The sequence below is a fragment of the Colletes gigas genome, unplaced genomic scaffold (assembly GCF_013123115.1).
Source record: "Colletes gigas isolate AHSC1104 unplaced genomic scaffold, ASM1312311v1 Colletes_gigas_Sc00013, whole genome shotgun sequence".
In the NCBI taxonomy this organism is placed as follows: domain Eukaryota; kingdom Metazoa; phylum Arthropoda; class Insecta; order Hymenoptera; family Colletidae; genus Colletes; species Colletes gigas.
The window spans coordinates 4,670,080-4,691,953 of record NW_025106642.1 but is presented as its reverse complement, the minus strand read 5'-3'; the positions used below and the strand labels follow the sequence as shown (position 1 = coordinate 4,691,953).

General features: G+C 36.9%; 1 protein-coding gene across 1 annotated transcript in view; it reads left to right on the top strand.

Annotated features, from left to right (window-relative positions):
• The window catches only part of LOC122399415 (dentin sialophosphoprotein), a 130,340-nt gene that overhangs the window by 2,472 nt on the left and 105,994 nt on the right, over positions 1–21,874 (top strand). Inside the window, exon 2 of the mRNA XM_043400089.1 lies at positions 21,034–21,753. Coding sequence (XP_043256024.1) covers positions 21,042–21,753 — 712 coding nt within the window. The 5' untranslated portion in view covers positions 21,034–21,041. The remainder of the gene's footprint in view (positions 1–21,033; positions 21,754–21,874) is intronic.

The following is a 21,874-nucleotide window of genomic DNA, read 5'->3' as shown; positions in this document are numbered from 1 at the left end:
AGCCACCGAGTTAACGTAAAAAATTAACTATTATTTCTCTGCGCGATAAAGGATATTTTCATTGCGAAAAAATTGCAGAATAGAAAACTGTAAACATTGTACGACGTGCCTACCTATTTTCTTTAACTACTTTCTACATTATAATTAGTATAAATGAACATAAAGTGTTACGTTTTCTATAATACATTCCTCTTTTTGATTTTGATCATTCTTTTCTTATTCCTCAGTTTAATCAATTTTGAATTGTTCAGAAAACAGAATAGCTTTGTACAATATATGTTTCAGATTTGAAATATGCTGAAGACTATCACGCATATTTAATAAATTAAAGAAATGGTATAGTTTTATCAAATAAATTTTCTTTTCTTTTTGCGAGACAATAAAGCTTCCAATTGTGTGTAAATATTTTCGTAATTACTTAACGGTGCACATTAGAACGATTGACGAACGTTGCCGTTAGACTATTAATTATCCGCGTTAATTACCGTTACATATGCGGGTAAATCGAAGTCACGATCGATGAACTTTATACGTGCCACTGAGTGTTACATGCTACGTTGCAATAAGTTTTTCCACTTCTATTTAATGAAGTTTAATTTTTCAAACTCGCCTTGAGCAACAGAGTAGAGCATTGAAACACATTTCGGTATTTCAAATGCACAATTATCAAGCGTGTAATGTACTTACGTTGTACGAACCAAAAATATAGAATAAAATTTTTCCACGCGTGGCTTTGTTTTCAAGAAAAACATTGGAAAATTTGTCGACTCAATGGATTTTACCGTAGTATTTCTTGAGTTTTATTTGCATATTACCATAACATTTTTTATTTATTATATTTTTATATAGTTACAAAAAAATTTTTTTTAGCGGCTTTATAATAAACAAATATAAATATGTATTTATTCGTGTCTTTCAGATTTTAGTAACTAAGATATTTGCGCTCTTTTCATTTAGATCGTTTCGATATTCCTTTTTAATAAATATAAACGTACAGATTACGGCAGATGATTTATGCGGATTCGCTTTTATCTTGGAAGATCGGATTTGACTCTGTTCCCAATGCAAACACTTCGACTCGGGTTAGTAACGGCTACTTACGTCATCGTCCTATTTTCCAAATATTTGTAATATCGTTGGAGGGTGGGGAATGCACGTGTGTGCATTTTCGTATCTATAAAACGTTTAGATCGAACGTACCAGTGAGAAAGTCATAAAATTTAATACTTGTTTGCGTCAAGACGCTATTCGAGCATCGGTAAGTTTTCTGTGATTTTTCGTTGCATTTTCTTGGAGTACAAAAAAAATTAATAATTATAATCGTAATAAAAAAAATTGTTTCACAGTTCGTTGCGATTATATGCTTTTCAAAATACATTAGGGAATAACGAGATTAAAAAAATGTCGAAACGTTTCTTTTTCGAGAACTTACGAAGTATCGAAAGGGTGTAATTAATCCACCGCAGGGAAGGTGAAATACTTATCGCATAATTGGTAGAGTTTAATAGTTCCTGATTGCAAGAATGAGCGAAATGTACACTTTCCTTAATTAAATCACTTCAACGAGAGTCTGAAGATAGAGTATACAAAGTTTCAGACTGGCGTTTCGAGAACACGTATTATTGGTTTACTGTGCTTAACTCTATTATTAACTTCGTTATTACGATACTTTGTTAGACCTTGATCAATTCACCACAGCGAATAAACTTTAAAGAATCTTTATAAAGTAAGGAGGAAAGTGAAAAATTGTTTCGCGAAAGATCCAAGTATTAGGTAACGCGTTAAACTCGTATAATCACCTTGATCATATACATCAATTAACAAAGTCGAGTACAAAGTCGTATTTTACTCGAAGACAATAATTATTTGTTCGAAACAATGTTTTCGTTAATTGAAACATTTATTCTGCATATTATTATTCTTAGAAAGATCTTCAAACAGAAATATTTCAAAAGCAATGGCAGTTTAAAATGTATAATAGTTTTGTTTAGAAAATTTTGCTTTATTAATAACTTACGGATCGGTACGTGCTAGCACAGATTAGACCTTGTCGGTAGATCATCAAAGAAACCTTTCCAACTTACAAACCATGTTAAAACAAATTCTGTAAAATGCATTCGTTGTACACTACTGTCTTGTTAGAACAGTATTTCTATTATTGATCCTTCTTCCTTTAGTAGTTTCTGCTTCTCTCTTTCTCGTTATTAGGTTTCAATAATTCTTTTATTTATATGCTTGTGGCGTTCTACTAAATTGCACGTATCTCAGTAACGATTCGCTTTAAACTGCTAAAACCAGAAGACACGAGAAACATTTAAAACGTCGTGTATATGGTGAAGTTTTCACGCGGTCAAGTATTCGCGAGACGCAACACTGACAATTCGTTCCATACGATCTATATACACAGATAGCATATGTTCCTAGATCCGTCGAATCGAATACTGACGATTCGGGACGTGTGAGATCCGACATAGATGACCGCGATGTTATGCGACCTGATACAGACGACCCTGGACTCAATAAACTCGATACAGACGACCTCAGACTCTCATGAGACACAGATAAGTCCGTATTCAAGATACACGCTATAGGTGACTCTGGACTCGAGGCATTCGATATCGATTATTATAGATTCAATGAACTCAACACGCGTGATCTCGGACTCGTGGAACTCAATACAGAAAGTCTGAACTCGGAAGATCGGGTACAGACTATCGGATCGGTCGTAAGTAGTCGGCGCTCCTTCGTCCCAGCTTTGCTTCTCTCTCAAAACAGTTGTGGAACAACTTAAATGTATTCTTCGTTATTACATACACAATAATCTCTTCCTGTTTATTTGGTAGCTTGTCGATTCCTGATGCAACAGAGCTTCCCAGTATTTTAAAAGTCTCGGTATATTCAGTGTATTTCAATACCGACAACAGACGTTGGATAAACAGTTGTTTTCGAGCGGTCTCGGAAAGAAAAGAGCCAACGGATTTGAATCTGGAGACCGAGGTCCTTTATAACCGATTCTTTTGCTAGAAAATTGTTCGTTCAAGAACCGTCTGGCTTTTCCACTGAAATTTCACCGTGTACTCTAAGCCTGGGAGGTTGTCTGTGCCCGGGTTCCTTCGATCGAAGATAGTCTGTTTTGGACTCGACGATACCGTGGGTATCCATGCGTGTTGGACTCTGCGATCTTAAGGTTGCCTGCATCGTTTGTTTCTAGTCAGATATCCTTTGTTTCGGCGTTCATTGTAGCGCAGAGTAGTTTGCATCGGGTTCAGAGTCTAGAGATATCGATGATAAAGGACAATCTCCGTCGTCTCACGATGTTGTACACGTTGATGTTTCGTACCTCGCTTTAGGGACTTGTCTACATCGGTCCTTACGAGCGTTTAATCGTTGATATCAGATCCCATATTTATTTGGACATTCATATCCGTATTGCATCCTCGAAAAAAATGGGATTCTTCGTACCAAGCATCGCGTCGAGCCTCGAAGGCGATTCCTTTTCATTTTAAGCGTTTTATACGTCCTACGTACCGCTTGCTGCATTCGGAGTAAACGGACTTTATTAGTACCATAAGCCGACGAGATCGTACCGTGTCAATCTATTTTATTGAATGCATGTGGACGGAACGCAAATAGCAGAGTATATATGTTTGGCGGTGTGAAGTTAATTTTCACGAGACCGTATAATTGCGTTAGTAATTTTACGCGTTCGTTACAGCAATACCGTACTACAATAGCAATGTAAAACTCGATGTAGTTAATAAAGTATTATTTGCGTTTAAAATGATGTCATCGTCGCCACAATTCGAGACTAATGCGAGCAAACATCTTCTATTATGACTTACGCTCTTCTTTTTTTTTTTAAATCACTTTGCTTTTCACAGTACGTTGAACGGGGTTTTTTTCAAGCATCTCGTAACAATGTACTTGTACTTTCACTCTTGCTTTTGCGAACTGAAAATACAGTTTTCACGTCGTGCAAACGTTTTGTTTTATCTTCGTTAAAAACAATTGTCTTTATTTCTCAGCCAGCAGGCTCGATGTCGTTGAAGTTTCGAGTACCGTTCTTCCTTTTCACGCTGTTGAACATATTACAATCTGAACAGATGATTTTGCTGAAAAAAATTATTTGTTATGCTTGCAATAATAATGATAACCACGATAAAGTATATAACGTATCATCTGCGATTAAATGATATCATCGACAGAATTGTTTATAATCATGCTGGCGGAAATTCGCTTCGTACAAAACTGTTACGCTCCTTTATTATACAATGAGGCTATATGCGGCAATGTTTGCAGATAAAAGTGAAGCCTTTAAAATTGTACAAATTTGTTTTAGAGAATTTATTATCTTGCTCGAAGTAAAAAAAAAAAAAGAAACAAACGTGTTATTGCCGAATTCGCGCGAATCGAAGCGACTAAACAGGTTACAAAATAAGTTTAACAGTTTGATATCACAATAGTTCATATTTTGGTAAATGGACGAACGGTTCCTATTAGAAATGATAAAACGAAGCGAAACATCTGTTCTCCTTGAAATATTAGTTCTCTCTGCCATCTGCTATGATATGTGGCATTGTGTATTCAAAGTTTTTCTCCGTGAACTCCATTTCACAAGGCGGTTGCTGTCTTTCTATATTTAGCGATTCCTATTTTCTCCGTACATTTCCACTAAGTGGAAATTTAATCTCTGCCTATCCACCATTCGAGTACGATATGTAAATTTGATAGAATTCAACGAAACTTCCTTTTAGTCGCTACGAACCTAAACCGTGCAAATAACGTAACAAATCTTATCGATAAACACACTTGTCTACTGATACCATGATTTAATGAATGGAAAACAAACAAATTTGAACTTCAATACACTCATATTTCAAGAACTATATAAAATTCTTTTACAATCGAACGAATCATGTTATCGCGCGAACGTATCTCTGGAAAGGATTCATATTTTTTTTAGCTGTACCCTAATCGATCATTGTTTAAAGCAATTACGAGATGCCAGGAAACAAGTGCTGTATTTTTCTGCGTTTTATCTTTAGAGAGGTGATTTTTACAAAAAGAGAGCCTAGTTTACTTTCTATTCGATATTTTAACTTGGTCTACGATACGGGTACGTTTCAAATTTCATAATTGTTTAGTACTTATCTGCGTTGAGTACTGGTACGATAATAAATAGCCTATCCTGTTCTCGGGCGTGCGTGAAACAGATTAGTGGTGTTTTAATCGAAAGTGACTCGGTAGATTCTAAATTAATTCGCAACAAACGGATGAAAGCTCTAAAAATGTGTAATATAACTATGTATACGTCTAAGTTAAAATTTTATTTTAAATTGCTGAATCCATCGGGGTTACTTTGTTCGATAAAAATGTTAGTTCGATACCATTTTGACCGAGTGGCAAACTTATATTGCACGTTGAGGATTCCATTAAACCCTTACTGGCCGATAATGTTGTTTGAGCAGGCGATGCTATAACTATTTCGAGCTTAGATTGCCTCGCAACGTGCATGGACACACTTACTCCACATCTCCCGTCGAAAGCGTAATTTGGAATGCCTGGTTGTAATTAAGAACACTATCGGCAGTATATCAGGGATTACGCCGGAAGCAAACACGAAGACGCGCGCAACAGTACGATTAATTGCAAGGTTGCTGTAGTCGAGGCGGTTAATTAGTCGGTATTGTTGTAGAAGAAAGAAGACCGTCACCTCTATCGGAGATGATGCACATGTGCTCGTGGCCACTTATACATATCGGACACCGTTTGTTGCATATATTTCGCATCGAGCTCAAATTGGATTCGCTTTAATCCCGTATGTTTTATACCGTTCGTCACCGGATTTCCCCCATTTTTCCTCATCCTGGATTCTCAGAGTCGCTGTTTTATCTACGCGTTAGGCGAGGGTTTCTTTTGATACGATTCTGCGCGCGTTACCGCTAATCGATTAACGTCATATCCCACATAGTTTTAGAATCGTGTTCTAAATAAATAAACTCATACGCAGAATACGAATTAACCGCGTATCTGAAAAAATTTTACGGGATTTAATGGGTTTTTTTTGTATAGGATCATCTCAGTAACTCTCAAAAGGCCACAATTTCATGAATCATAATCCTATCTTATGTAAAACGTTTTTTAAAAATTTAAATTTGAGACTCTACTTACATTAGTCATTGCTAGGTACATAGTACGCGTGACTTGTTGCAGGGTTGAATTTATCGCTAAAAAATAATGAAATAGGCCCATACGTATCTATCATATATGTCCCACTTTACGTTAACTCTGAGTTATAGCGAGTGTTATATTCTGGCATCTCGCATCTACTTATTCTCACAAGAGGTGCTTAGAATGACCACCTTGTATCTCAATCTGAGCTTGTAAACGTCTTATCACTGATCTTCTTATCCTTTCGACATATCCGGATTTGCTGGAAACCTTATATACTATTCTTTGACCGAGTACTTAAATATTATCGACGGATGTTCTGTAGAGAATGGGTTTCAGATAACACGTGCAAGCAAAAGAAGAGATTTACAGAGCAAAAAATGAAATCAGTTGCAGTAGTATTTAGTTACAATAACAACGCACGAACTTTTCGTTCAGTTCGATATATTGTTTACTACATACGCGCTCTTCACTTACCAGTATTGTTCTTCACTGAAGATTTTTCAGCCATGTAGGTCTGTAGACGTTCCTAGTACATACGCTGTTACTGCATTAGTGCCAGCGACTATAATCGGCTTTAGTATCGGGAGGGTTAAATACGAGCATCATCGATATTTTTGTTTTATAGTATCTCCATATAGAATTCTTTGCCGAACGTGTGCTTACAGTCTACGGTACCAGCGTATTAACCTTTTTTTCACTCGAACAATGCCCAATTACATAACATATACTCTGCATAAAAATATACCGTGTGGCCGGAAATGTTTCTAGAACTCTTTAACGAAGCCTCAATCAACAAATTAGTATCCTTGATTTTCGTCTTATTTTGGCCTCTAGAATCTTGCATTAAAATTTTTCTCAGGGGTGATCGAAGACTAAATTAGAAAAATTTTGTGTAACGTAATGGGATATATGGTATTAATGGCTACGTTGCTACGAGATATTCTTGTTTGAACCATCGTCTGTCGATTCGTAATTTCACTGTCCCCTACGTGCAAGTCGGACTCTAATACACGTCCTTCTTTGTCGGTCGCGTTGTCGCCAACTCATCTCTCGTTTTACTTGGCCGAGGTACTCGCCTTGTTCTAATGATGAGTAACAAGATCGTTGGGGAGGTGGTGTGGAGACTATCTTTTGCCACTGCAGACATTGTGGCGACGGGGATTTACCGACTGGGTCGCCGATGCGGCTCGCCATCATCCACGTCTTCGGCGTCGACGCTGTATTCGAACGTCGCCGGTGCGTTACTTGTGATAACTCCTTGGCAAGGTTTCTTTAACGAATCTATTGTGATCAACTTGGCGAAATGGTCGCCGTAAATTCACAGCAAAACCCCTCTAATATTTATCGTACGGTCAGAAATTCGGAATTTTGTAAGTCGCACGGATGTTGATAGATCGTCAAAAATTAAACTTCTTTTTAAGGAGGATATATCATGGCAACTTATCACGTTTACTGCTATACCAGCTTTTTCATTCTAGGGACATACTCGATATTTTGTCAAATTATAGCATAACAAATAGAAATATTGAACAGTTCGATGGGGTACTTGTTATTTTGTTTCCTAATGACAATTACATCATTCAAAAATATATGAGTATCAAGGTTTATGTATTCTAATAGTTTTAAAAACACGTCGTACGGTGTGCCGGTCACCAGTGACCACCATGGCAGTCAACGTGTTTTAAGAAGGCTGAAACATAAGGTTTTTTTAAAAAATTTATTTTAAAGAAATTCGTGATTTTTTACAAATAATTTCGGTTATAGATACATTTTAAAGGAAGGTTTCCTCCAAAGATAAAGTTAATCAGAATATTAGTATTCGAGTTATTCCACTATTTGACAAAAATTTATCGAGGTCTTTTATACACTCTAACTTGTACAATTTTTTAAATTCGCCAAAAAATTGAATTAATTAAACGGTGGAGACGTTCCATAAATTTGAGAAAATACGTTTTTAACTCGATCGATATTGATCGTAACGAGAAAGTAACATCGGTGAAAGTTTAAAGGCTACGCGGTGTTTGTCTTTATACCGATTTCGTAACATTTTCTCGTCTTGGCTTTACACAATATATTTTCCAGCGTTCTTGCGGGAAGATGCCAAAGATGAGATCACACGCGCATATAAGTAGAACTTCTCAGGAAATCTGTTGTAATCATTGGTCTTGTTACTTGCGCTTCAAACGCCTTGGTGGTCTAAAAGTTGCTCAACACGTGCTGTCCTGACTCACTTGATAGCCCCCACCGCGAATCAAATAATTTAGCGTGTAACGTTATCGCAATCCGTCATTTATTGTAACTTTATACAGCATACTTCAACGCGTTCCATTCCCCGAATTTGCAGCATTTTCAAAGGGACAACGGTACGTTAATTTAAAATTGCACGGACAACGAAAGAAATATTTAATTTCACAATTACGTTTAAATAATAAACAGATCGTTGTTCTATTAATATTCAATTTATTTTATTTTTTAAATCATCGATGAATCCTTTTGGATATTACAAGCTGTTCGATAGCCAGTAAATTCAGTATAGCGCAAGATTTCAGCAAACATCGTTGAATAAATTTGTACTACGTTTCAAAGTTGGAGTTCTAAGAGAACGACGACGGTATACACGGCAATTTTTCCAATTAGTCGTTCTCGGAGGTGCGCGAGCGAATCCGGAGTTTGCGTTTAGTTGGACAAAGCGTGTATTCCCTCTATTTTTTTTCCATCAGAGTCGAGTTGATCCTATCGGTTATGTAACAAGGCATTTCTCTCCGCCACGGTCCGGAGTCAATATTGTTTTAGATTTTCTACGCGCGTGGTCTACATCGGAGCTGATCAGCTTTACGATACGTTTCATTATTCTTCGTTTCCACTCGGATGTATAGAGCGCGTCGCGGCGCGGCGCGATAAAATTATCTTTTTTCTGGATCTGTGTCTTTCTTCGCGTTGCGCAAACACCCGCGACGCGATCTCTTGCATCTGTGTTCGCGAGCGACCGGTCGGCTTTGCGTGCGGAATTCCTTCTCCGACGGTTCGCTCGTTTCGACGATAATTGATGCCGAGCACGTGCTTTCAGCGATTGTCACGTGGTCGATCGCAGATCACTAGTCGCATCGACGTTTCCCGCGATTCGTGCAAGAACCGCGTGATTCACTAACGCGGATTCGTTACCCACCATTAAAGGCATAAATATATATTTGTTTTTAAAATCTTTATCGACAATTGTCGTTCCTAGTATCGTTTACGATAGTTCACTTTAAAGTATCGTCGTTGTTGCTCGAATTGTTACGCAAAGGAGCGAAACGGAATGCGTTTAAACTCGAATGAAACTTCTCGTTCCTACGATGAGATTGTAACAAAAAATGTGAAACATTCGATTTTTTGTACGTATGAATAATTCATTTGGAATACATAGCTCTTGGGTACTTAGAAAATTGGACACTTATATCCGATAGTTCTTCGAATTTAATCGTAGAAATATTCCAAGCGTAGGACATACATACGTATTCCTCGTGCGAAATCACATGATCGAGAGCAGCTTCTGCGATCTAATTTTACTCGTAACAGAAACTGTGAAAGCGTTTTTCATAACCGTTAAGTTGTTTCGATGATAAAATAAGTTAGCGACTAGGTAAATATCCGTGTATACATTTTTTATTAACGAAACGTTCACGAAATTGTGAGACTGTTTTTATTATTTTTCAACTGTGACGAGTTCAAACGGTTGTCAGATTTATGGAGTGAAAAATTGGTACGACCGCCACGGGTTCCATGGAAAATTTGCCATCAAACGCTTTCGGTACATTTCCAGTCTCTAGAGAGTGGAAAGTTTCCCTCTTTTACGTTTTGCAGTATTCACTGGAATGACAGAGTAATCCCACGCTCACGCACTGAGATCGATAAAACCATTTTGGATATTTTGCTGTACATTAAAAGTCACATTAAAGCGTTTCATTACATTTCTTTCTACCGATTACGTAAAACATCTCGCTGGTATCGGTGATAGTTTTGGTTCTCGTTTCAAAATAATTTTTATAACTCCAAGCATGTTAATACAGTATTAAAAATTACTCGCAAAATTAAACAGAATTCGCAACATTGAGAAATGTGTTCGATGATTCGTATCAATATTCGGACATCGTGGTATTCCGTACGTTATTGTTTTATATGTAATTGTAACGTGGGAGAAGAAATAAACATCTACGGTGGAATACTCGATGATCAATGCAAATTTCTTTACGGCTCGTGTTGGATAATCGACTTACGTGCCAACGAGAATTAATCAGACACTCACCTGATGACAGCAATACAGTTCACTTAACGTCAAAACTCGTTTGAGGCTTATTGAAGGAACACTTTAATTGCTGGCAAATTGCTTTCGAATCATGCCAAAAAATTCCGTCCGAAATAACGTTAGATAATTCATACACCTTGCCAATTAAAGCGAACAGAATCGCCTCTGTGGCATTGGACATTATGTAAAACGGAAACATTTTCACGCGATGATCGCCAGTGACGGAGAGAATAATATTTTTAAAACTCATTGTTACATTGTAATCGCAAACAAACTTTTTTTTTTGAAGATTACTAAAAACAATTGGAAAATCACTTAGGTATTTATTGCACTCTGCATTAGAGAATTTTCCATTTCAACTCGTTCTTTCATGTCTTTTCAATTACTTGAAAAAGCTAGTGTATTAGTATCGAGTTAAAAAAAAATGTCTACTCAATATTTTAATCAAGACAAAATTTTTTTTAATGCTTCTATAGATGCACGTGAAATATAGAAAAATTAAAGTAGAATTTATTTTTTAGTTTTAGTAGGAACAGTTAAATGTTATTTCAAACCTGATTTTTTCGAATGAAATCTGAATTTTAATTACCAAGAGTAAAAAGAAATTTGATTTTCCATTTATTAAAAACGATTAGCGCGATAAATGTCGCGATCACTGCTCGGTAGACTGTTCAAGATCATCGAGGATCTATCCCCACCATATCGTTTGCTTATACTACCTCTCTATTTTTCGTCTCGTCGCGAAACGTAACATACATGTCGCTCTCTGCATCTTAAGCAGAGATGTATGTCCTAGGTGGCCAGAGTAATTTATCAAAGCCGAGACAAGTATCTTTTCCACATTCCGTATTTTAAATATACGACAGTGGACATATTACATGTATGTAGAGATTTATTTTAACCTTGGAATTCGGTTCACTTCGATTATTCAGAAATGCTACTCGTAATCAGTGTTCATTAATCCTTATCTCTACGCGCATTACTTTTATTTCGCGAATAAAATCAATTAAATAATTAAATCTCATTCTAATACCTACATGGAACAGTACGAAATGCAAGGATGAAAAATTTAAGGAAAAAAACTATTGTCGAGGTAATTTGATGGTGTTCGTGGGAAAAACGAGGTTAGTCAATGTTAAATAAGATCTGGAGTTCTCGTCACATCGTTTAAGGTAGGTCGGAGGTTGCCTCAAACGCGATCTCATTATTATCACAGAAACGTACGTCAGTGGGCGTCAGCCTTGAGTCAGCTGTTTGCTTTCAATGTTGACCAGTATTAATGCAACGCGTGTTCTTTAAAGCCCGCATATTTAGTTGCTCAGATGCTCTTTAAGTTTCTACTATCTACGACAGTTGCCTCATACGTTCATCGTCCGACATATAATAAATTATACTTAAACATCTCTATAGAAACTACTTGTGAGTAGCATTGTACAGTCGTAAGAAAGATTATGATAAACTGATTCCTAATGAAACGATACGTTTAATCCTCCATCGTGAGTAACTAAACCAGTTACATCTTGTTTCTGGTTATTTCGGGGTTTCTTTTACAGACGTACGTTTAAATATGTTTTATGATGTCAATACACCGTCGTTTTTAAGTACGATTAAAATAATTGGAAGATTAATTAGCAAGAAGAAAAGGTACATACAAACCTCACAGTAGGATATATAAAAATATATATATTCCTGATATTTTGTTCATTCTCTAGTTTCGAGATCTTCAAATTATTACGAGCGGTGTACTTATCAGGGCATTTACCTTTGCCGATTTCACTTTCAGAATCACTTCCGCACCGTAGAACGATAATGGATAGAAAGTATAGGGTCACCGTGTGTATCTAGATATCGTTATGCTCGAAGGTTGTTTTTAATACGTGCCACCGTATGTATCAAGGAGCTGGTACGTATTATTTTTGTCGATGAGTGTACGTTCGCGTGTCTACACCTACCATCAAGCGAAGGAGATTGGATCGTTAAGGGTGGGTCCAGACTTGAGTCGATTCGAACCACCTAAAGTCACACTTATGCTTGCAAAACGGTCGTATTTTATGGATTTTTACTGTTCCTCGTCCGTATAAGTGGTGGTTAAATAAATACAAAAATAACTCTTAACTTTCGACCAATTTCCAGTTACGGAACACGTGTCTTTTATTGCAAAGTAGGCTTCTGACAGGGTACTTTTTCGATCGGAATAAGATAAATGAATGTTAATGTATTCATAATTCAATACATTAATTAATAAAAGAAATGGAGATTGTTCTATATTTCTCATCTGTTTTTCACCTGTTCTCCGTTCCTCTCTTTTTAATTTTATCCTTAAAAAAATCACACGACCAAGCGGGAATGTGGCTTCAAGTAACTTGGCTCGACTCTGGCTCAAGTTTGGACGCACCCTAACAGGTTTCAAGGGGGGAAAAAGAATCGGTTATGTCATATATCGAATGGTGTGGATATATTCCACGGCCATAAAATCGAGTAAAATCATAAATTTCTAACGGTGACATAAATTCAGTTGTACGCTCGAACGTAAAATACGTGCTGCGCGAAAACAAGAGATTTACATTTATTTAAATTCATTTTGGTTAAACGTTCGATTAAAATATGTGTTTCTTTGCGTAACTCTGTCACCGATATTGGTTATTGCTTCGTATAATTTATTGGAGTTTTTTTCGGATACGAATTATGCGTTATACTTGTTATTTGAACGCGTTATGTATCCAGTTTGATATGTTTGAGGAATATGCCGACAGCAAGCGCATTGTAGACTTTGAGTCATCGTTAGTTACGTCCATTTCTATTTTTGTTTTTCTTCATTTTCGTAATTGTGTAGTTAAGCAATCAATAATAGATATATGAGAGCAACGGTACGGGAATAGAAAAGCATCATCGATAATTTCCAGAGACAAATCGTTTGCTCCTGTACCACAGCATGATCGTCGCAGATGTTGTCCTTACTGTTGCTGTCCTACTTTTGTACAATTTTCATTGTCATTGTCGTAGTTTGAGTGCTGTATTTCAAAGCCTGCAGCTTGAAATATCACTCGTCAATGAAAGTGACCACATAAACAGCATCTGTTAATATATACTGAATTGAAATGAAAGAACGAAACGTGAACGTTGATTGAAAATTTTAATTAAATAGATTAGAATTTACATTTAAAATCTGTTATCGTTATTTACGAACTTACCAATTAGATTTACTTACTGAAATCAATAATTTTTTAACTTTTTTCATCGAACGAAAAGAAAAAGTCTATTCGATACCTCAGAATGTGTTTCTTTAATTATCCGAAACACACAAGTAATAAACGTACGAAGAAGCGTTGAAAGAAGCTTTTCACTTTAAGTCGTAATTTCATTCTATATTCACGGTAACGAGAAAATAATTACCGTGGTTCACTTTTTAAACTAGAAAACGCAAGTGTGCTATCAAGAATGACAAGAGAGCGGAGTGTTACTTGAACACTTTCAAGAAATAGGAACCTTTCACTTCTTTCGCGCGTTTGTCGTTATTACCGTTACTGGCTGCTTCAGCGTCAGCCGAAGCGTGCGTTTTTATTGTTGCTTGCCAGGAATAAGAGCGAACTTATCTACAAAGCTGATATTTTTCTTCGACCGCCGATAAAAGTCCGTATTTCTTCTTGGCGGTTTTGAGATAAGCGGGAACATCGGTATACGGTGAAATGCAGTTTCACTCGGACATTGCATAAAATACTCGCCTAGAAACGGCTAACTGTTTTTCTCGAAAGAAAGAAAAAAATGTTCGATGATTCAAGCGGGCGAACAGTTCTAACTTAACGAGCAGTCGAAGAAATTAGGTAGAAGCGCAATTTTAGAATATTGGAGCAAGTTGCGTGCAAAAGGTGCGAAAATACAGCCTGTTTTCAATTGAGATATTAATATGCGAGATACGTTCATGGTTAGAAAGCAAATACGTTGACCTTAAACGCAATTCTATGTACAAGTGTGAACGATACGTTCTGTACTCGGTATCCATAGTTTTGAGGAGAGCTTTAATTTTTCACAAGCGTCTATGAATGTGCTACTATTAAATCGGTTCGATTCATGACCCATATTTGAAGAGGTGCACTCTCTTTTGCGAACAGCGTCGATACCGTTGCAATATTAACTTATTTATTGGCGCTTTAGTTCTTCGACTGTAGACGGGAGTTTGTAGTTCGCAGCGATGGAACATTTGTCAGCGACAGTAAGTCGATTTTAATTGTAATTATTAATGTACTTATCCGTGCTTAGACTTCTCACATACCCGTGATTACGGCAAATACATGGTAACACGCCTTCGCCACGCGCCGACATTTGATTTGATATTGCAAACAGTATACTCGTTTCAACGCGATATTTTCCGGTTCGAATTCGTATTTGCCTGGTGATCTCGTATAATTATCGTTGCTTGCACGAATTGCTTCCTTTGGATAGATCGTTATTATATAATTAAATTACGTACATTACGTGCACGTGTTTGAAAAAAAAAGAATAGCTAAGTTTCCAATATTAGAAACTCGCGATTTCTTTTCTTTCTTTCTCGAATGTACTCGTAGATGATCGTTTTGAAACACACATTTTGTGGTGAAAATTTCGAGGAATAGAATGATGTGTCGCTTTATTTTTACGTGACTGGCAGTTGGCAGACAGATTACGAAACTCGGGTGTTTTTGAACAAATCGTCTGCGGTTTGCAACTGTCTTTTAAAATTCTGAGGAGAATACGTTCGTGATACGGTAGTGCAGGAGTTGCACGAGTTTTCAAGTTTTCAGAAGAAGAGTCAAGCAAATACGAGCAAAATTTTGATATTCGTACCTCGGCGTGTGTGACTCATTTGCCAGGTGTGAAAAGTCTTGGAAAAACATTCGAACGTGTTCTTTGTTTCTCAAATGTAGAGAAACTGGTATAGATAGTGTAAATGTGAAAGGTGTGTTGGACATAATTAACAGATGTGGAGTAACTTTGGACAATCAAGCATTTTTGATCTATTAGCAATGATGATTAATACTACATCCAAATCTCATAATTTCACAGATACCATTTGGCAAATTAAATTGTTTTTATTTACTGGGAGTCGTTAGTCATTGTAACAGTTAAAATCCTATTGAAATTCATTGTACAGAGATTTACAGAACTTTGAACATTTCTCGTGGTCGCATACACTTGACTACATATTTGTAAGTGTCGATACGACAGATTTTAGTATAGACTGTGCTTGATTAGGATAGTTTTGCAAATAAAGATAAGACAGTTACCTTGTAAGGTTATTTCTATTAGAGTGATTGTCTAAGATGCTGCCACGTTGCTGCATACAGAGATTTACAATTAGTCAGGCGCAAACAGATACGACAGATTTTCAAAGCTGTTTTTCTCGATAACAGAAATAAACAAAATTTTATTGTATAATTTTTATTTGTTTTTGCCACTCCGCGTATAAAATTTTCTATCGAGTCGACCGATTTAATAATTTAAAAAAAATTCTATTTCTAATTTTTGTATATTTTGAAGAACATTTTTTCTATTACAATACTATTATAAAGTTAGGTTTTACATTTTATTTGAAGAGCAAGACGTTTAATAATTTTTTTCTTATTGCACTTTTGTATTATATTTGTTTTAAATAATTCATTTGAGAGCAGAAAAGATTAAATGTTACGAGGATCTAATCGAAAAGCTTTCGAACTAAATTAGTTCGCAAATTGGCAAAATATTGATCCACGGCACTCGAGATCTCACTAACGATCGATCGGTATTGATTCGATCGCGTCTGTTGCGTGGATCAAGATCGTGTAAAGGTGTCCACACAGCGGGCAAGAGTTTGCTGTACCATTGTCCGTCAAGGATTAATTTTCTACGAATCCGTAGCATAATCGGATGCTGTTGTTCTTCGAAAGCGTTCGATACGATCTAGCACGTGCTTCGAACGCATATACCCGTTCAATGAACGTGCCTAACTGGCTATAAACATCGGTCCTTTCGGTGTCCAATATCAAAGTCTACTATTGCAAGAGCTCTGACGTTCGACGTCTCTGCATTCCGTCGATGTTTGTCCGTAGGAACGAATTATATTGTCGGCGCCCGGTATTGGTCATTTTGATTTCGGTCCCCGACTGACTCCGATGTATTTACATAGATTGTCACGTGTCCCGGATCGGTCCACGAGCCCAATAAAGCTTTACGTCATACACTAGCACGCGGTAAACAAGTATTCGCGAAACGAACCTGGCCATCCGCCAAAGATATACATTTGTTCCCGCGATATCTGTCCGCCCGTATCTCCGTCACTTCGCTATACATATACCTATATCAAGATCGTACATATTAAACGATAGCATTCTCGCCACGACTTCTGGTAGTGTTCGACGTAGACGGAAGTGAATTTTACATTTTTATCTTGGGCCAACTCCTTACCCACGCTGCTCGATACATTGCAAACGTTACAACATTGTTATCTCGTCGACGATATTTAATACGTTTACCTCTCACGGATTAGATATTGCATCTATGTTGATATATCGGGACGGAAAGTTATTTATCTTATCGGCCTTACCTATCGTTTCATCCATTATATTCGGAAGATAAAATTATTCCAATACGCGTTAACGAAGATCAATAATGAATTAACTAGTCGATCGAACGATTTCGTTAGGCATTTGATACTTTAAAAGCTCCAATGCGACGTACGAGTTAGACGTTGAGTAAATGTAATACGTACCACGATAAATGCACGGTGTCTATTGAATGAGATACTGCGCGAAAGTTTCGTATTTGGTTCATCCTTCTGTCTAGTAACGCGATCCGTTAATTGCTCTCAGTCTATGAATACATCGCTGGTTAGTGGGAATGATTTATCGATACGCAGTGGACTGTTCGAACGAGTTTATTCGAGCCCCGAATCGAATTATGATTATGTTTTAAGCGTTCCACGATCCTTTTACGACTATGTTCTTTGAGCACAGTTTACGAATCAAATAGTTCTCGTCCGCTTCCTTGGGCACGAGTTGATTCTGTGCACGGCTTTTAATTTAAAGAGGCGTGCAAACGTTTTTATCGCGTAATGGAACCGGCGTAAAGAGCGTTTCATGTACTTCACGCAAGAATATTTCTTTTATATCTGATTAGATCCCGCTGGTTAAAGGGAACCTGCCTTGCATCCGCGCGAAACAAGCAATTTTATTATCGAGCAAACTGTACCTGTTGCGACATTACCAATAACATTCTATAAACGTCTGACTTGCGTGAAATTGTAAATGTATTCATTCATACGATTTGTTTGTTTACGCGGGGAATCGACACGTTTTAAACAGATCTTAACACGTACCTCTCGTTACACCGTGCCCTTAAATTTTGCATCGAAATTCATTTCTGATGATCCTCGAATTCCTAAAGATACGTAAATATAAAACGTGGAATTTTATATCAAACAACGAACCAAACAAGGTGTTCGCGTTCTGGCATTTCAAAATTTGAATTGTTTAATTTTAATAATTCGAACGAGTCGGTAATTTCAGCTGGAATTAGACTGCTTTGAAATGCTATCGGTGATCAGGCAAACATTATCAAAGTTCATTAATTTAACCTCGGATACGATAAACTTGGTTTTTTCTTGATTATACATTTATTAACGTCCACATTATACATACAGCTTTTGTAGAAACAATGCGAGAAGATTCGATCATACGGTAATTTTCGATTCATTATCATATTTTGATTCGATTCGATTCGTTTTATCGCAATTGTATATTTGTAACCGAGCGATAAATACATCAACGCGATACATTTGATCGTGGCAAAATTGATTGCAATTAACTCTAGTGTTTTTATTGTTTGTTAAACCGTTTTGATGATTTACTTGTTATCCGTGTACAATAAAAGACCGTAGTACGAATGTATAATGTACGTGGTAAAACTTACTATACAGACTAACGTTTCCACGGTTACGAAATAGAGGGCGTACTTACCGCAATGCGCCAGTGACGTGTTCGCGTATGCAACAAGGCGTTATTCGCATCTTGAAAAATACAAGAACTAATTTTCATTTACTTTCTAATGGAATCTCCTCGTTTCGCTATTAATCGATCAGCATTACCAAATACCAGAGACTCGTAGCTCGTAAATACGAGTATTTCTTCTCAATAAAGTGTACGCAATTTATCCGAATGAAATTTGTATTTGCCATATGCTTGTTCCACCACCGAATTCATCGTACGTAAAGTCAAAGTTCAAAGTAAATACCCGCTGCTTGCCATAATTAGGGGATGACCTATATAAACGATTTTACGTTTTAGTAGGATCTAAAATTCATGAAATTTGCATTCGTCGTACGATATTTCACAAAGGCTTGAACTGGAAAGTATACACTCGTCGAATCAAGCTTTATGGTACTTTAGAGAAACAAAAAATTAATCTTCTATCAAGGGTTTCAAATTTCAAATCAAATTCATCGGATAAAGAGTCGAAATTGAAGGTGAATACAAGGTAAATGTGAATTTTTTCATTAGTTGCATTAGTGCCAAACTATTTACACTGTTTTTGACATTTATTATTTTATTTTATAATCCAAGTTCCATGTACATTAAAACACGCTGCAAGTTTGAATAGGTTAAATAAATGTCATTCGACGAGAATAGAAATTATACAAGAATCAGTTGGTTTATTTTGGAACACTTGACCAGCGTGAGTTTCGATATGCCTTATATTAGTTGCATTAAATTTGTTGTTTTCCAACGCTCTAAGCAAGTCGGTGAGTAAACATTGAATGTACAGCACGAGTTGCGTAGAAGTGTGATCTTTTAATTGTTTTAAGCAGTGTACCGTGAAAATCGATGTGCACGCTCCCTCCCTCCCCCTCTCTGTACTTATTGTCTCGTTATTCGTTTGCTTTTTCGCCTTAATCCTTCAGCCGTTTTAATTATTTTTAAAACAGAGCGTGGCTTTAGGTGCAGATTACACGCTCTTAAAAATAATTAAACACAATGTTGTCGGTTTGCGAAACGACGTTGCTCCAAAATATTCAAAAGAGTTTGTATTAGAATTTAGAATAATTCTACCAAGAATTCTTTTCCAAAATTTGCATAATTTTAATAAAAGGATGAGTGTCTAATAAAAGTCTGTAAACAATTTTTGTAACGATGTTGCATTTGTAATTCAAATGACTGTATAGTTCGCGTGTTCTTACGTTTCACGTGACTTGTTAATGTAAATGCATTTGAAATCTGTTCTTAAAAAAAATCAAGAAATATATCTTTGTACAGTGGTTGTATTAATGTTCGTTGAAAAGATGGTGTTATTTTTCTTCAGACACTGCGCGTGAAACATAAGTTTCTTGGAGGATCATAGCATCAAGTGCTGTTGGTCAATAAGAGGGACGTGTTCTTATATAGGACAGCAATTTAAATTTTATGCGGACATGCCATTGTCGTCATATTTCTCGAGCTTCCTTTTATGTTTCTCGGTACAAATGTTGTGCCAAGCATTCTCACGAACAGAAGCTACATCGCTTAATTAAATATTTTTAGTACTTTTCTTCGGTATTGTGCTTTAGAAAAACCACTGCTCATTGTATGGAAAGACGCAGACGTTCCATCACGACTTTCATTATAATTGTTCCTTGACATTTCTCCATATTTCGAATACCTTTTCACGGAACATTACCAATTTCTTTTCAAGCTGATCGTTATGGAAATTTCTTTCTGTATTTTTGTAGATTTTCGTGCGTAGCTATCGGTATACGTAATTATAAATATTTATTTTCTACGACACGTGTACAAGGACGTCCGACGCGCCAACTTACGAGCATATTATTGGAGTTTTAATTAATCGATTGAAAAGTTATTTTTATCTTTTTTTCGGTGTCCTAGTTATCACCCTGATTATAAGTTACTTCGAGCAGGTGCTGTTCCAAGTTCTTCAACAAGAACCTTAACGTTTCGTTTAAAAGATCACAAAAGAGTGTCTGGAACGATCATTTTAAAGCGGTATGAAAATGCCCAAAGAACGACGAAATAATCGTGCAATGAATAGTCAAGTAGTCACCGTATACCCATCGTTAACTGTCCTGAAGAAGGCCTTTCATGCACAAGAAAAGGCGTCTCTTTGAAGAAGCTTGATACTGTAACCTTGAGTCACGAAGACAATCCTTAATGACGTATCTAACTTCCTTCCTATATTTCGCCTATCATAGTTATTTGCTCGTTTGTCTATCAGAATATTCAGCCTTTTTTCGAACAGGATTCAACAACATGAAATTTTCTCGTAAACGAGAATTCTTTTTATCGCAATACCATTTAACCGGTTGCAAAGATAATCGCAGGAAGTATTAGATTGTTGCGCTTCCAGTGGACGATTTCAACCTCGTAGAGTGATTTACTCTTTGAAGTTTTATGCAACAACGTTACAGAAGAAACCGAAAGTTTACACGTTTAAAAAACGTAGTCAATTTGGTTATCAATCGTCTCTTTTGAGCGGCGAAACATAAATTTCTATGATTTGATCGTTAAATTTAGCTAAGATAAATACGTACGTTGTTTGGTGAATGTATATAATATTAAAGAAACTTTGATTTTCAGATTCCTCGATGGAGAGTGCCGGTGGTGACAAGCAGAACGAGTCGGACGAGTGTGACGTGATCGGTAACAATCAGCATCAGAAGAAGATGACGGGCCAGGAAGATAGCAACGTGAAACTGAGCAAGGATCTAGGGAAACAAGAGACTCTGAAGAATCTGAAGAATTTGGGGAACATCGGTCAGAATGACGACGACACATTGAATAAATTGTCGAAGGCCGTGTCCCAAGACGACGAGGACGAGGAGGAGCACGAAGAGGATGAGTGCAAAGGTTCTGACGAAGAGCTCAAGGAGGAGAAGACCGATGGTAAGAAGGACGAGGAATCCTCTAGCAGTACAACGTCTACGAGCACTTCCGATGACGAATTTGAAATCAGTTCGGAAGATAAGACGGAAGCCTCGAAGACCGAGCAGATTAATAAGATCGAACCCGAAACTAAGAAAGAGGATCAGAGTAAGAACGACGACACCACCGATGACAGCGACATCGAGGACGACTTGATCTCCGCCATCAATTACAACACTATTACCTCATTGGCTGCCCTTAAGGACATGCTACAGTCCTCCGGAGAGGACTCTGACGGTGTTGATAGTTTCTTCCATCATTACTTCCTCTCTCACGTGAACAGGCTACCGTCGAGGAACCAAACTCATAGCCCCTACCCTTGGGGAAGGAGATTATCAGAATGCAGGGAAGAGGATGAATATGAAACCGAGGAAGGTAAGGAGATATACAGGGTGTTCGAACACCCCTGGGACAAAAAATTTCAAATCATTCTGGAAAAATTATTTTTGGTTACGGGGAACAATTACAATAATTTTTGGTGAATAGACATACCCCC